We start from the raw sequence: 15843 nt of genomic DNA on the forward strand, positions 1-15843 counted from the left end.
TATGTGTATGGAAAAATTTAACTTTTATTTTTAACTATTAGTACCAGTACGTAGGTAGGCTATACATCAGTTTACTTTAATACTAATTATCATTAGCAAGTCATTATTTCTCTTGTCATAAATCTTATATGAGTTGTATATAAACGTTAATAACGATATAAAATTCGTTGTATTGTGACATCTTAAAGTAATCCGTTATGTGTGCCGTTTTTAAATGCGTTTGTTGTCTTACCACGAATTTTAGAAGTTTAACTTAAAGTCTATGGTATGTGGTATGTTACTCACGCGCTTTGAAGAACGACTAACATATTAGTTTACCAAACCGATTGACTGAAACCCACTTTAAAACAGCTTAGCGAATATCAATCAGTAGTGTACCCAATGAAGTTCTAAGTCGCTTTGGATAACAAGCATCACCTAATAAATTAAGCAAATAAATGAGGATATTGATGTGTTTTACTAAAATATCATGTTAAAATACATTGCAAGTAAATCGGGAAAAATAATCAAGCTGCGAGTATATTGACAACCCACTATACAATATGTAGCCTTCCTGTTATGTTAATTTATTATTTATTATAAATGCGAATATAAGCAAAGCGGCGCCTATATTTTCATTCCTTTTAAAAAAGATTAATCAATTATAGAATAATTTAAAGCATGCAATCTTTTGTATCGGTGTTTTAGTTGAAAATTGCTGGCGAGGACACCGACGCAATTTATTTTTTATTTATTGTATAATATATGCCATTAATTTTTAACACCAAACTCAAACTGTCAGTTTTGTTGTTTAGAGCATTCATACGTCATATTATATATCTATGGCAATATGTGGCAAAACCAATTATAATCTATTTTTTAAACAATATATTTAAATATCAGTATTTTTTCTCTAAATATTTAAATGCATACCCTCAATAGCGTATCTTATCTTCAATAAACAAATGTATATGATCTTAAAAAAAAAATTGTGAAAATAAAATTATGAAGTTTGCATTTTTTTAAGTAACAGTAACGGAACGAAAGAATAATTGTTTAGTTTGCTGATTGATTGATTGATACTGATCCCATTAGTTACCCTTCTGCAGGGGGTGCGTGTGACTTTTTTTCTTTCAGTGTTTGAGACGGTAACATATCTGAATTTGACACATAGTATGTGCTTTTTATAGAAAAATGAAACAGTAACACGTGATAGCCCGGTGAGTTTAATCCCAAGACACCATAAAAAGTGGTTACTCTAAGATTAGTCATTAAAGGACATTATGCTTCACAATGATAAAATGATCTACAAAATTTCACTTGAAGTTAATATATTACTGCATAGAGCAAGAAGTTTCTTGTTGCTGAAATAAATCTTTATTTTCTAAAGTGACATTATGCAGTCTTACCATTTAGACATATTTTAAGACTAACTTAAAAAAATCAAAGTGGAAATATTTACTTTCAAATACAAACGTCTAGGCGTAACAAGTTTTTTTTTTTCTTCAAACTACTGACTTGTACAGATGTGGAAGCGATTACTCACTTATGCATCGCTATTTGTGGTATATTTGCCGGAGCAATGTTGTTCAGAAGAGAAACATACGTGCTGACAGAAAAAAAGGCAGAAACAGGTTGTAATTAAGTAATAAAAATGTAAAATGTTTATTTAGATAGACGTTTTATACTGTGCAACAGTAACAATACAATAGTTTTACATACAGTCGACCAAATACAGGATTTAGAACACTGTGGAATAGACACCACAAAACACTTGAAACAAAGAAACGAAGACTTATATAGGTAAGAGAAATAAGCGTCTGGCAGACACGTAGGACCTGTTAGTTTATTACACCTCTATGGTTCAGCTAAGTGATCATATATACAGGATTCTTTATCTAGAGCATGGTTTGCTGCTTTACGGCAGTCAATCCGAACTTAGAGCAATCAAAAGACTGAAATGACAGCAAAAAGAGAAGAGCTTATTTTTAGAAAACCAATACAAGCTTTACTTCCAACAACACTGGGATGTTTCCCTGCTGTTCCCATTCTTACTAGCCCAACACTTTATAAAATATAATACTGCTGCCAGTTGGGATACAGATAGCATAGTCTACTCCAGCATTGTAGGCCCCCTTATCTTCACACACGCCCCACCTGTCCATCCATCCATCCACCCACACACACGCACGCACACACCATGCAGCTCAGTTTCTTCATTTTCATTTCTCTACCTCTGGTACATCTTGCAGTTGCATGTTGCAGATAAGTAGAGCTGTACATAATATTTGTCACTTTGTTGCAGTCTCCCCCCAAATGACAGCTGCTTCGTGAAAGCTTAGATATACAACCCTTATTATAATGAATATAAACTGTAAGCCTTCGGTTTGACACTGATGAGATTCATGTCACGCATTCACTTATTAAAAAAGGCAAATAGTGAAAGGAAAATGAACTGTACAAATGAAACCCCATCGAATTCTGGAGAGGTACTTCCATGCCTATCCAAGCGTTCCCTGTAAAAACAGCCTTTGCCAGCATTACACTTTATGTGCTTGATTTCCTTTCTCCAACGCCGGCTTTAAACACTGAAATCAGCCGATATCCCCTATTTTCTACTGAAATGCAACTTCCACTATAAATTTCACATGAAAGATATAAAGACAAATGGCAATAATGTTTTTTTTCCTTTTTCTTTTTTTAAAGAAAGCAACTACAACAGCACTAAGTCAGCATGGGAGGATCCAGGTAATCAGACTCTGGCACCACACCCTCGTAACAGTCATCCAGAAGATGCAGACGAGCCATTAAGCGAGGCTTTCCGCGCCTTGTTGCAGAATGGCGGCTGGCGGTTTGGGCTCGGATTGGCGGTGGTGCCATTGACGGCACTGGAGATATGTGGGAAGTGAGGATGTGGAGACTGGACAGGGGTGCCAGGACTGGGCAGCGATGAGGAAGTGGATGGCACACCAGCGGGGCTGTTGGCCTTATCGCTGCCAGAGTCACTCTCCATCTCAGACCGGTTGGCACTGTTTAACCCCTCTGGTGGCTGAATAAGCTTCATCTTCTTGCAGCTGGGTCGAACTCGGTACTTCAATGGTAAGGGGCCATTCTGCAAAAGAAACAGCTCTATACTTCCAGCTCTCATGAAGGAATGGCTAGATACAGACAGCAGACCAGGATCAAACATGTTAATTCGCTATGCATCAGCAAAACAAGGGGTTTTGAATTCACAATCAAATATATATTTAACAGCAAGTTAAGAGTTATGGGGAAATTAATATAATCAGTGGCAACCAAGCTGTAAATGAGAAGCTATTAGCTAAAAGTTTCCCATTTACTACACTGTGCTTACATCAGTTATTTTAAGTGGCTAATTGTATACCAAGATGCATTCACCACAGATTACAATAGAAATTTATTGTGGGTTATTTTCAATTAAAACTCTACATTCACAAATCTATATAAATGAATACAATACACTGTGTGAGGTGACAGGAAACTACATATTTTAAGTTTGAGTGCCTTTGTGTATATTAAATTCACATAAATTGATAGTCTTACCCTTCTCCAGGTATAGATGTAAGCAATGTCCATTAATGTGTAGTAATCTTTCAAAGGTTCATCTTCATACATTACTTCGATCTGCATAATATACAAAGAAATAATGGTGTGGCTATTTTTTATTTCCAGGGAACAAAACTTTATGCTAACAAATTAGCAATGAACAAACTCAGTCATAACCATTTTGCAAGACATAATAAAATTCTACAAAAAAATACAAAATATAATCACACAAAATTTTCCATTAACTACAAGAATGCATCTACGCATCAGACCATAAAACCACAAAAATACAGAATAAATGGCAAAACAGTATCATCAGGGATAAGCTTGACTCACCTGGAAGGTACACGGAATATCCATTTTGCTTCTGAGAAATTTTCTCAGATGCATGACAGTCATAGCAGCTGGGCACTGCAGATATCGTTTGTCAATTATCTGCTGGGGGGGGGGGGGGTTCATATTATGTTTAGAATAATAAGTCACTCAATCATTTTCTGTCTAGCATTTTATAAACAACTACAGTATAAATAAAAAGTAAAAAAAGGTAAATATAGATAGCAACCTCCTCCTTTGACTTCTCCTTTTCCCCATTTCCTTGCGTTTCAACCCTGAAAACACAGTACAAAGGTTACTGGCTGAAATTCACGGTATGACTCAATGCTGAGTTTAATATACCCATACCAGGAAAGGCTGAGCATGAACAAGGAAGATTTTATCAGGAACAAAATACACTGAATCAAAGCCTAAGCCATTACCCATTACTGACTTTTTAAGTAGAAAACACTACACAAAACATTTCAGTAATTTCAAATGTTCAATAAGTAAGTAGTTGCTAACTCAGCCAGAATAAAGCAAAATGCCAAGTCAAACCAAAGAATACACTCTAAATTTACATAGTATACTTCAAATTTTTAATTACTGAAGAAATCACAGGAATTACCAAGTCTCTAAATAGATTATTTAAAAAAACCCACATTCAAATAAAATTAGTGTATATATGTGTACAAAGTATACAATTAAGGAGTGAATGTGTTAGTAATCGAAGAGAGTACTGATGATTTAATATGTAGCTTTTTTAATAAAATGAAAACTTCAATATTTTTTAAATGTACTAGTTTGCTACAGACAAATGTTATGGCATCAACTCATGCTCAAAGTCACCATCAGATCCATAAGTTCACATTTTTCATTATGAGTTGTACCTGCTGGGGTCAAAGAATTCTATGGACAAGCTGATTATCTCATCATCTGTAATTATTCTCTTGTCCTCGTCGGCCACCTCTCCACGGTCTTCATTTGATCCATTGGCAGCTTAAGATAAGAGACAGAAAGGACTTGTTACCCTCTCTCTGCAAATGTGGAAGTCAAGTCGATTCTTAATAATGCAACCTGAAGTACATCGAGGATTGTATTTCTATAGAGAGAACTGCTCTGTATGCCATCTGGTTTCATAGGGAAGGGAAAAATTAAACAAACCAACCATCAACTGATGGGTGTTCAGCATAGAAATCCCGTCTTCGTTTCATTTCATCTGTAGAGGAAAAGGAGGGAGGTGTTAAACCTAACAATTCTCATCTAGGAAAATCCATCAGCAAGGTCTTGTACATGTAAATTACTTACTTTTAAACAAACCGGGAACCAACTTATATACGATGTCTTGAAGAGTCTTATCAGACCTACAGTTAACAGCATAACAGTTAACATTTTTACAATACCCATTAAAAGTTACAACCAAAATGACAATTAAGCGATTCAAATTGTGAAATCTAATTCAAATATAGTATTACTTGTACATTTTGAATACAGTTTAACCTCTGCTTCTTTCATTCCTCTAGCAAAACAATTAAAGTTTTTTAACTTTAAAGTTACATTCCTGTAAGATGTTAGTAAGGATGCCTAAAAACTATTTAATACTTAAGGGCAAATATTTCCACAGAAAAAGTCAAGCCCTGTCCTAAGATAGGTAGCTTATAAAACTATCACTATGTTTTTCGGGTCTAAAATATGACTTACCTGATATTTAGAAGAGGCTTTGTTTTGTGTACCTGAACATCGCAAATTGGGCAGTATTTGCTGGTCTCAAGATAACGCACGATGCACATTTTACAGACTGTAGAAGAAGAATTTAGACAATTATTTAACTCATATGAAGCAGCAAGAAAACATTTGTGTTGCATGCAAATAGCGCAGACTGTGGCGGTTTGTAAACATGCAATGGAAGCGACCGCTGGCGCTACTTACAGGAGTGCAAACATTCCACGATGGTCGTAGCGTCGATGAAATATCCACCGCACAACGCACACATCAAATGTGGATTTAGCTCCGTTATCTTAATTCTGGTTGTTCGGTGCATCGTCATGGAAGGCAAATACCTACATGGGAAATATTAATGTCAAATTCTAAATTAGTTATCATTTCTTAATTTAAATGAATTAATTCAATTTTCACGAATGTCGTCCAAAGCCGTTTTAAACACGACTGAACTTTCCCTTTTTACATTTACACTAAGCCGAAGCACTTCCCATTTGTGGGGAAGGGGGTAATTGATAATTACGCATCATTCCAGAGCAGCGTCAACAACGTTGTCGTCTTAGGTGAGCATGTGCCACTAAAGAATTTTACATGTTAAGTTAGTATTTTCTTCCGATTGAAAGTACAATAGTGTTAAATCATTTTCCGAGGGATAGGATATTGATCCAACAGACGAATCATAGGTTTCTCAACGCATTCCCGGTTGGTTGTGTTGACTGGGCAACGTCTGGCTGCAACGCAACTGCCTTTTGTCATTACAAAGCACATTATAACCTAACTTAAGCCTTTAAATTGTCTTATTTCCACGTTTGACGATGGGGAGTGGTATCTAGTGCCAAACACGATAACTCTTATTGTTGCTATAGCAACAACTTAGGTTACACTTGGCATTTTGCCAATGAAAATAGAGCCCTGCTACAAGGGGGAACTGCAGCTCGTGCAGATGTGACGGAAAAACAAATCCATAACTAGACAAGCCACACTCAAACCAGCAGCGATTAAAGCCGTTACCGATTTTACCAGGCTAGCGACTGCCATTTCGCAGAAGAATCCTACATATAAACCCAATCTGTTCGGAGAAGAGAGCCACTATTCATCTGCAATGCTTTCAGTGCGGTTCGGCATCAGCCTGTTCCCCGTCAAAAACCAATGCTGATTACATTAACATTAGTAACATTTATTGCAGATTTCACTTCGGTTTCTCGTATTGTTTAAAACAACAAAGGTTTAAGCTTTAAATTATCTTAAAATATTTTTTCGTCGTCTACAACCCATCTGAAGCTAAAGAAAGCAAGACCTTTTCACGGTACCCTACCTTAACGGGAAATGGTCCAAAGATCCGTACAAGAAGACAACCTAATACAAAATGCGACAAATGGAGAGTCTACAGTCCGACTAACGATCCGAATTACCGTTTTAAATCATAAAAGGAATCCCGTGAAGACAAGTCCATACTTCGCACAGGGTTGTTTTTCGCTCTCATTCTCTCACGAGCAGACAAGGATTTCCCTAAAAAACCACCGCGTGAAAGGTGAAAGCGACAGCCACTACAATATGCTTTCCCTTCGACATAACACATACGCTGTTCATTTTAGCAAGAGGGGAAAGTTCAATTGTCACAGCACAGCTTACAGCATTCATCTTCCATAAAAAGTGCAACGCAATACAGCGTGGACGGGTGTTCATAACGCTAGACTTCACAATGCGGGCTTGTTTGAGCACCCTGGGCTTAATATTTTCGGTCAATTCTTGATTAGAACGTGCCAAGGTTCCAGCTAAAGCATTCTTTATTAAGGGAGAGCTAAATACGATTAGTTTCGCCAATGAAATATTTACCGTATGTATACGGGAGTCTTACAATAATGTTATAGTCATATGACATTATCAACGTGATTACATTTGATGCAATACTCCAACAGTGCTCATTATCAAAGGCTTCTCTAGCTCTTAATGTCTAGGATTATGCCAATTGAAGTCGTGCACGTGCATTCCACGACCGATGTAGATCTGTGTCTAAGGAGCATGTACACTAAAAACCTTCCTAAATGCGGGGACCCGCCGGAGCACCGCTGCCACCTTACGTTGCATTTCTAAAGTTTTTGTATCAAATCAGTTCAGCTTACAAATGAAGCCCCCACTAAACTCCAGCAAATATCCAAAAAAAAACAGCTGATCAGTCTGTACTAATGCACTCCATACTTTCGGGTACTTACATGTACCATAGACGACTGAAGCGATAATACATTAATATATATGTCCTTTTCATTACTATCCAGCTGTAGAGTGCACAACAGAAAGGCCCCATTCAATGACAAGTCCCAAAGAAGTCAGGGCGATAGCATCACCATATTATTTTAAATTATAGCTTCCATCAAATAAAAATGCTCATAATCCAACATGAAAAGAAAATGAAGGACATACTTGGACTACACTGCGTATTATACAAATTAAGGGGCTAATGCCATTTTTAAACACTTTAAGTTAGACATGCAGCAATTAGGCAAACTATTTGGTCATTTCTAAGATTTTTTTGTATACTATGCTGCCAGATCATACAATAATTAACGGGGATCGATACAAAGGCAGCTCACGTCAACACGATCTGCGCTAACACGCATATTCTCTTCTTACTTTTATCTGACTATTATGTGCCCCAATAGCTCTGAAAAAATCTTTTAAAACGTTGCTGCATAAGCTTTGTCAGTATTCTTAAGACATTACAATGGCCTACACAAATTACTCAGCCCTAGTTCAAAAAAGTACCCTATTTTGTACATTAGAGAAGTGTAAACCAACAAACACCTTGCTCTTTGCGACAAGGCCAGTAGGTCGCCTGCACTGGTAGACCCTCAATACAGCACACGAAAACCAAACTATTTTATTTATATATTTAGAGAGAAATTCATCTTAAAAGCCAAGATAACTAAAACATTCACAGCGTTCATCAACAGCTTCCGGTGTCCGACCAATTCATGAAATTTGCGATAATTCACTGCGACTCAGACATAGCAATGGGTTAATTAAGCAAAATAATCATAAAGTAAAAAATAAATGAATGATAAAACATGCACAAGCATATATAGTGTAAGGCTCCAGAAATAAAAAATAATATTGGGTATAGCCTCGCTATGATTGATTTTCTGACATCTATCAGTCTGACTATCCTACTGCGCCAAGACATTAGTTGCAGGGGAATTTAAGTTAATAAAATCCAGGACAAGAGGTAAATCAAGAATATAATCGTTTTATTAGATTCTCCAATCGGTATAGAACATAGTTCTATAAAATAATGTTAATATCTTGAGATGAACTGCTAGAGAGATCGGTTTGAATGCTTGCAATCAAGAAGACCTGATCCATTTCGCTTCTAAATTGCATGTGAACCCCGTCTTCAATGCAGGTCTAAACAATTAAAATAAATACTTTTCAAATACACAAAAGAAAAATCCCAAGTGATAATATTCTTCTATGAGACAGTCGTGTCTTTGAAGAAAACCAATAACCATCGGTCGAGAATGTAACTGAATTTAAAAGTACTGTGCGTAACTAAAGCCCGTGTGGTGTAAAGCTACTGTGAACCACAGTCAGAACCTTGCACCGAGTAGACATCGTCTTCCATTAAAGGAATAAAATACCATAAACATTCAACAAATCCGCTCATAATTAATTCATTGGTAAGATGAAATAGTGAATAATACGTACCCAGAAACTCTGGTAGCAGTCGGTGAGAATAGGGTGGATAGACAATGAAAGTTAGAAGTCGATCAGCAGAAAATGAATGCGAGCCAAGCGGCCATCTTGGAAAAGCTGCAGACGCTGTCAATTGCAATAGCCTTAGCGTAGCAACACTGAGCGCATTCTAGTTACGCAAATTCCACTTTTCTTTGGTGCCGGAAACCTATGCGACTAAAAAGCATGTATTGTGTAAAGATTCCGATCCTTGCCGGCACTGTTTTAGTGATCGGACTGCGCGATCGCCGTTCTGAAGTCTGTTTGAAAAATGCAATGCTGATGGTTCTGTGGAAACTGACACCGTCCCCCAAAATGGCTTGTAGTTCGACCGCCCCGCTTCATCACGTGGTCTCATTCCTTAAGGGTGGCCTGGGAATTAGTGTCGGTGTAATCAGAAACTAGAAATCCGTTCCCCTGTATTTTGAAGGAATCTTTATTTTATGTCAGTCATATATAAGCTACACTCTGTTTATGCTTTTGTCACAATAGGTAGCCTATTTTGTAGAGACTGAGTTTCATATTGCAACAATGCAGCACAGCTTCGCGCAGTATCCTATCAGGAGTGGTAGAATACTCAAACATTCCCCACAGGGTTTGTGTATTTTCAATAAGTATATAAAACACGTGCATAGTATTGCAAGTATAAATTTTTTCTTGATTTAACCGAAGCGATGCATGCCTAAGAAGTTTAATCTAGTTAGCCTACAAACGGGTGATGTCTGAGGAAAGGTGGTGCGGTGAATTTTTAATATAGGTACAGGTACACGAACGACCTTGCATTAGTCTACGCTTGCACTGCCCTGTTGCGCATATTCTGACTATGCCGCCACATTCGACTACATTTTTATACCGGAATCTGTGCCTCCGGATAAACATAAGCCCATTTAGTCTCACGGGTCACGGAATTTGGACGTTCTTGTATTTGTAGCCATCTCCTTCTCGACGCCTGAAACAAATACTTTAACGGCAAATCCAATAAATACAACGTACTCCCAGGGATATGAAACTGCCATTAACTAAATAAATAAATCGGAAGTCTAAAGCTTAAGTTAAAACCGGGAAATAAAAAAGTAGCCTATTACTGCAGTTGTCAGGTTGTCTGTTCCTAATAAAACGGGTAAACCATTATTTATTCAAGTTTTCCAGTTTCAGGACATTTTTTCTGTTAGAAGTAGGTTCGTCAATATGCGAAGTAAACCTTTTTATTACATTTGGTTAACTTAGACCTTATTGAAGATGCGGGTGTAACGTTATATGTGACGTCAAGCGCAAACGTCGGGACAAACTCCACCGTTGCTTTTACTTAAGCGCGACAAACTTTAAAAACGATACGTGCTGCCGTCCATGTAGTAATACTCCAAATTATACATGACTTAGAATATAAACGCGTGGTAGATTCTTTGAAGTAAAACATTAAATAATATGTCGCAGAACTTCCAGGTAAAACAAACATTCATATAAACATCGACAATAAAAAATTATCGAATGGGGTGTTTTGGGGTTTTCTGTGCGGTTTATTGCTCTTTCAGGTCCGATGTTAAACTTTGTATTCCTTATTGTTATATTACCACTTTAACCTGAAGTCGGAAAATGAATTCATTAAGAAGTGACCCAGTGATACTTCTTGTCGGTTCAGCTCCAGTGCAAGGGGTCACGGGCAAAATATTTTCTGCGGGGATTCTGACTTTACATTTGTGTGGTATTTTATTGGCTATATGCTGGATTTCTTCTGCCAGTTCAGATCCTTAAAGAACACTAAAATAGTCGATGAGTGTGTTATAAATATCAAAATATATGTTGAAGATGTTTGAACATCTGTGTTAAGTGTAATTCCAGGAAAAGCTTTACAGTACATTTTGACACGACTAATCGAAATTGCTGAAGTATGGTCAAAATGATTAAACGTTTGTTTAAAAATGTTCGTCTTTCTTGGTCAAAATCAGGAGGATGATCACCACTTTTTGGTCTTATCAGCTTCTGCCCTAAGAAGGCAACATGAACAGATAGTTCGACAAATTTCGAATATGTTGCAACATGGCAATGAAAAATTGAAAGACTCGTGGATGATTGCCACCCAACAGATCTGAACAGAGTATATGCGATACTTTTTGATAGGTATTTTAACCGTATAGTTATATATCAAGAGAAGCTAATCTTTGAAATACCAAGAATTGAAATGCGCTCTCTATTTGAAGTCAGGTCACGAAAGCCTTTGACATTCCGAAGTGTGCGCGTGTCATTTGTAAATGGGGTAACATGTCAAAGAAATGAACGATCAAAGGTATTCGAGTTTCTTGCGCCATCGGGCCTACATTTTGACCTTCACACCATCGAACAGCAGCAATGAAAACGTTCACAATACAAACTGGAAGTATTCTTGGATGCTTACGAATAAATCATGTGCCTCAACTAGACCATAAAACATGACTGATTTTCGTGTTGAATGACAAACAAAATAATTACTTCGTCCAATAACTGGCTAAATATTAAAAGCGATAAGCCGCTGTAACAAACTTTAATCCATTGTAAATTATGTAGTTTCAATGGGTCCATGGAGAAAATGGAATGTCATTTAAATCATAAAAATGGTGTCAAAATCGCATATTTTTCTTATATAAACGCAACTTCAAGAGTATTTTTGTTTATTATAAAAGACAAATTTAAGATCAGGCGTGTCATTTTTATGTTATTCTACAAGAATTGTTATGCAATGCTATGTGATAAATGTAATAGTGGATTATTATTATAGCAAATTCTTCACATGGATGAGGAATTCAACTGACGCGGTAATTTAGCGATTTAGTGATTACTGAGTTTTAATACTGACAGAAAATGGAAAATGACGAATGTAGGAAGCTTTTTTTTTCAAATAAAATCTTTCAGATATAATATGTAAGAAAAAAGTAGTATGGTTATTGAAAATAACCACACAATATTATAAGTATTCTAAATGTACACAGTAACATAGGCCTACAGGATTTTATTTATAAGCATTATTGAAGCACATATTTTTATTGATTAAACATTTCCTTCAACGGTGATGGTGTATTTTGCGGAGCTGTTTTTCCAAACTCAAAATAAGACTATGTTGGAAGTAGGTGAAACGTCTTGTTTTTTTAAGTGGCTTGTAAGTGTCCGAAATGTTTTGAGGGTCATGTAACGGCAAGTTATTTAAGGGTCTTTGTAAATTTAGAGGCGACGGCCGTATCTTCTGACGAAATGAACGTAACCTGTAGATGTTACACAGCGCTGTGCGGCTCCGTATACATATACCGCCCTCCCTATACATGCGCTTGTTCAGCAAGAGTACAGAAGAGTTATACTGCTAGGTCGGCAGGTGAAATGACGACAAACAAAATGATTACTTCGTTCAATTTTTAAGTCTTAAACCAACTTGGATTCATATGATAATTCAAGTTTTATTAAAAGTACATTCAAAACCTTAGGCCCAAAGGTACAACATTAGTGGATAATCAATGATTTAATAGAAATGGAATGAACTTATCAACTATTTTTACATGATTAACATTTGTTAATGCATGTTTAATCTTATGACATATTTTTCTAAATTCAACGCAAATAAATGTTTCTATTTCATTACATATAAGCCCTACAGCCAGCTGGTTTCACATAAATCAAGGGTATTATTCATTTTTTTCTGTCAGGAGTTATTCTGCTAGAGAACATATTTAATTATCCATGAAATTCTATTCCTTTCTTGATATGAACTAAAACTAATGAGACAGAATGATTTGGAAAAACTTTATTGAAGCAAAATGTCAATCACAGAATTATGAACAGCAGCATTAAGGTTTGTACTGAGCTGACATAACAGGCATACATTGATATTACTATACTTAATGTAAAAAGTACAAAACAATAAATATTTAATATTTTATTTTTCAGAATATGACTGTATGATGTACAATTATCAATGTCATTATTGTTATCGCCATATGTGAATAAGGTACTTCAACAATATTTAATTGATTTTAACTATTAATCTTTGCTACAGTCAATCCTTACACATAAAACTCACCCTTACAAAAGGCTTTTCATGAGTTCATTTTGTTTTCTGTAGAAGAGACACACGTACAATGAGGCTAGAAAATGGCAATCCTGAAAGATACACCCATGAGCGAAACACACTGGGACTTACAGTACAGGAAAAAGTCATCAGCATTGACAAAAATGCCTGTTCAGCATCTCCCAGCATGAAGCTTTACACCTTCAAGAAAGGAGTTAAACCAAAATGGAAGTTATGTCATTATCAAATAAAAAGAATCAAAGGATTCCAATGACCTTTAAGCAAGCAACAGCTGCGGTTGGGTCAGTTGCTAATAATGTCATTTAAAAACACAGCGCTATAATAATAATAATTATTATTATATTAATCTTTGCTACAGTCAATCCTTATTATTATTATGTGGCATCATGTTAATTCATGCATGGCAAACATATTGACAAAATACCTCCATTGTATTGTCTTGTGTCCAGGTCTTTAACATTCAACTATAATCAACCAACATAATATATTTCATGTATTTCTAAAGAATTTATTTAGACTCATTATGTATATATAATACGATTAAAGTTGGATGGAGCCTAATATCACATACATATAAAGACATAACATGCCCTGTTTTAAACCTGGCTAACTACAGCATCTTCAGATGTTCAGAAGCTTTTAAACCACTAACACACTTAGCACTGTGTGAGAAGGCCTATCTGTCTAATTGGGATGATGCTTAGTTCAGTGCAGAGCTTAGCTGCGTGAGGAGACTGGAAACTAGTGGACACTGTGGCCAGGACATACGATGTGTGAAAACTACAGCTACAACAGACAGTGTCATGCCTATTTAATCTCTTTATCATCATGCCAATATTTCTTATGCTAATGAACAGCATTGTCAACAATAATAACAAACATCTCAGCAGTGTCAATTCTAACTTTATAGATCTTTGCAGGATAGAACAACAAGCAACAAAAAGAATGTCAATGATTATTGGCTTGTCCTTGGAAAATCCTGTTCATTTCCATGTATTTCAAACTCAGCTGTCAGGTCTTAGAATAGCAGGGATTTTTTTTTCTCCCAACACTGAACACATTGTACATCTCTTCAACTTAACGGGCTGCACGAGGACACAGTATTATTTATACAGAGCTAATATAAGGAGAATGATGTGTACACATAAATACTGTCCATCTGTATATACTAAATATTTTTTATTAAATTACTTTTTAAAAATAACTTTATTTATATTTTCACCATAATGTGTGCTTGTAGGTGTGTGTTGCTCTTATAAAACAAATACATTTTGAACAAATGAGAATCCCAAACCCCAAATTACCCAGTTTTTTATTTCACGATAATCAAAATCCTTTAATAAAAAATCTACAGAGCAATAAAACTAACACAATTACAATGCCATAGGTCACAACGTGTGATCAATAATTAATATGAAAGCATAGTTTAGTTGTGTGTTGCTTTCACGTTGTCGACAGGACTGTGACGTCGTCACCCAACCCGGGAACAGGCTGACTATGAAAACAAAGAAAACGAACGGTCTGCATTTGAGATTCACGCCACCGCATCAACATCGCGTTAATTTAATACGGATAACTACACCCCCAAACCAAGAAATGAACTACATCTCCTTAAAAAAAACCGAACACTTCTTATTATTTCACGACTGACAAAGAACTAGGGTCTACAGTTTCTATTACAGGATTGACTGGCATTCAGTAGTATCAAACAGATTCGCTGCTGATCAGTATGTACTACGCTGCTACTATTTTACTTTTGACAGCATTCAACGGCTAGGCTCTCCTTGTAAGGTCTCATACGGTGGCCCGCTTTCTTTCCTTACCCAGACTTCGCACGAGGTGACTGAATATGTACAAAAACATCCGTTCGCTAGGCGCTTACCCAAAACCAAATAGGTGGATCTCAACGAGCAGCCTAAAACATCAAACACCACCAAGATAAAAACCCAAGGTTTCCACATCAAAATGTTGCCGATCCACAGAAAACCGTCACACTTTCAGGAGAAATTAATACAACTCCATTGTCGAGGTAGCATGACCTCCGACATTGCACCACGTGATGGGGGCTCAGCTGATGTGCTGGTGGAAAAATCCAGTCTATTTCTTGAAGAAAGCGACAACTGAAGCGAGACAGCCTCTTGTGGTTGTAGCTAGTTTTGTTGTTCAGTAATAATTTATACACTTACCTCCGTTACGCACGTTTTTAAATATTTACAATCCAAGAAACGGCGTTTTGTTCCTGTAATGCTGTATTAGGTATTGTTTTATTTTGCATGTGTATTTTAAACCGAAATATAAATAAAACCCATATATATCTTCCATTTAATACTTTTCATATTTCTCGAAGGTGACTGATGTTCACCTACTTCTCACCTACACAACTGCGTAAATAACTCTCAAGATTGAATGACAAATCAAAATATTATTAAATATGCATAAGCAAGCAAAGGTCACATTCACTCAAATGATCAATATCTATATACAGA

The 15843-nt window shown here is 36.3% G+C and overlaps 1 protein-coding gene and 1 long non-coding RNA gene across 3 annotated transcripts; both read right to left on the reverse strand.

Annotated features, from left to right (window-relative positions):
* Window positions 1-1620: 1620 nt before the first annotated feature.
* On the reverse strand, window positions 1621-9650 carry LOC111858971 (polycomb complex protein BMI-1-like). Of its 2 annotated transcripts, none has more exons than XM_023841232.2 (10): window positions 9280-9650; window positions 5788-5918; window positions 5560-5656; window positions 5167-5222; window positions 5027-5077; window positions 4749-4857; window positions 4109-4154; window positions 3883-3981; window positions 3544-3624; window positions 1621-3091 (listed from the first exon to the last, which is right to left on the reverse strand). In XM_023841232.2, exons 2-10 carry the CDS (start codon window positions 5903-5905, stop codon window positions 2762-2764), a joined length of 987 nt encoding a protein of 328 aa, XP_023697000.1. In that variant the 5' UTR covers window positions 5906-5918; window positions 9280-9650; the 3' UTR covers window positions 1621-2761. The 2 variants fall into 2 exon arrangements, with proteins under 2 accessions (XP_023697000.1, XP_023696998.1); XM_023841230.2 differs by having other exon boundaries at window positions 3883-3984.
* Window positions 9651-14544: 4894 nt separating this feature from the next.
* On the reverse strand, window positions 14545-15414 carry LOC111858958 (uncharacterized). Its single transcript, XR_002841712.2, has 2 exons — window positions 15181-15414; window positions 14545-14852 (listed from the first exon to the last, which is right to left on the reverse strand). It is a non-coding gene; the product is annotated as an uncharacterized lncRNA (long non-coding RNA).
* Between the last annotated feature and the right edge of the window lie 429 nt (window positions 15415-15843).

This window comes from Paramormyrops kingsleyae, chromosome 4 (assembly GCF_048594095.1).
Source record: "Paramormyrops kingsleyae isolate MSU_618 chromosome 4, PKINGS_0.4, whole genome shotgun sequence".
In the NCBI taxonomy this organism is placed as follows: Eukaryota; Metazoa; Chordata; class Actinopteri; order Osteoglossiformes; family Mormyridae; genus Paramormyrops; species Paramormyrops kingsleyae.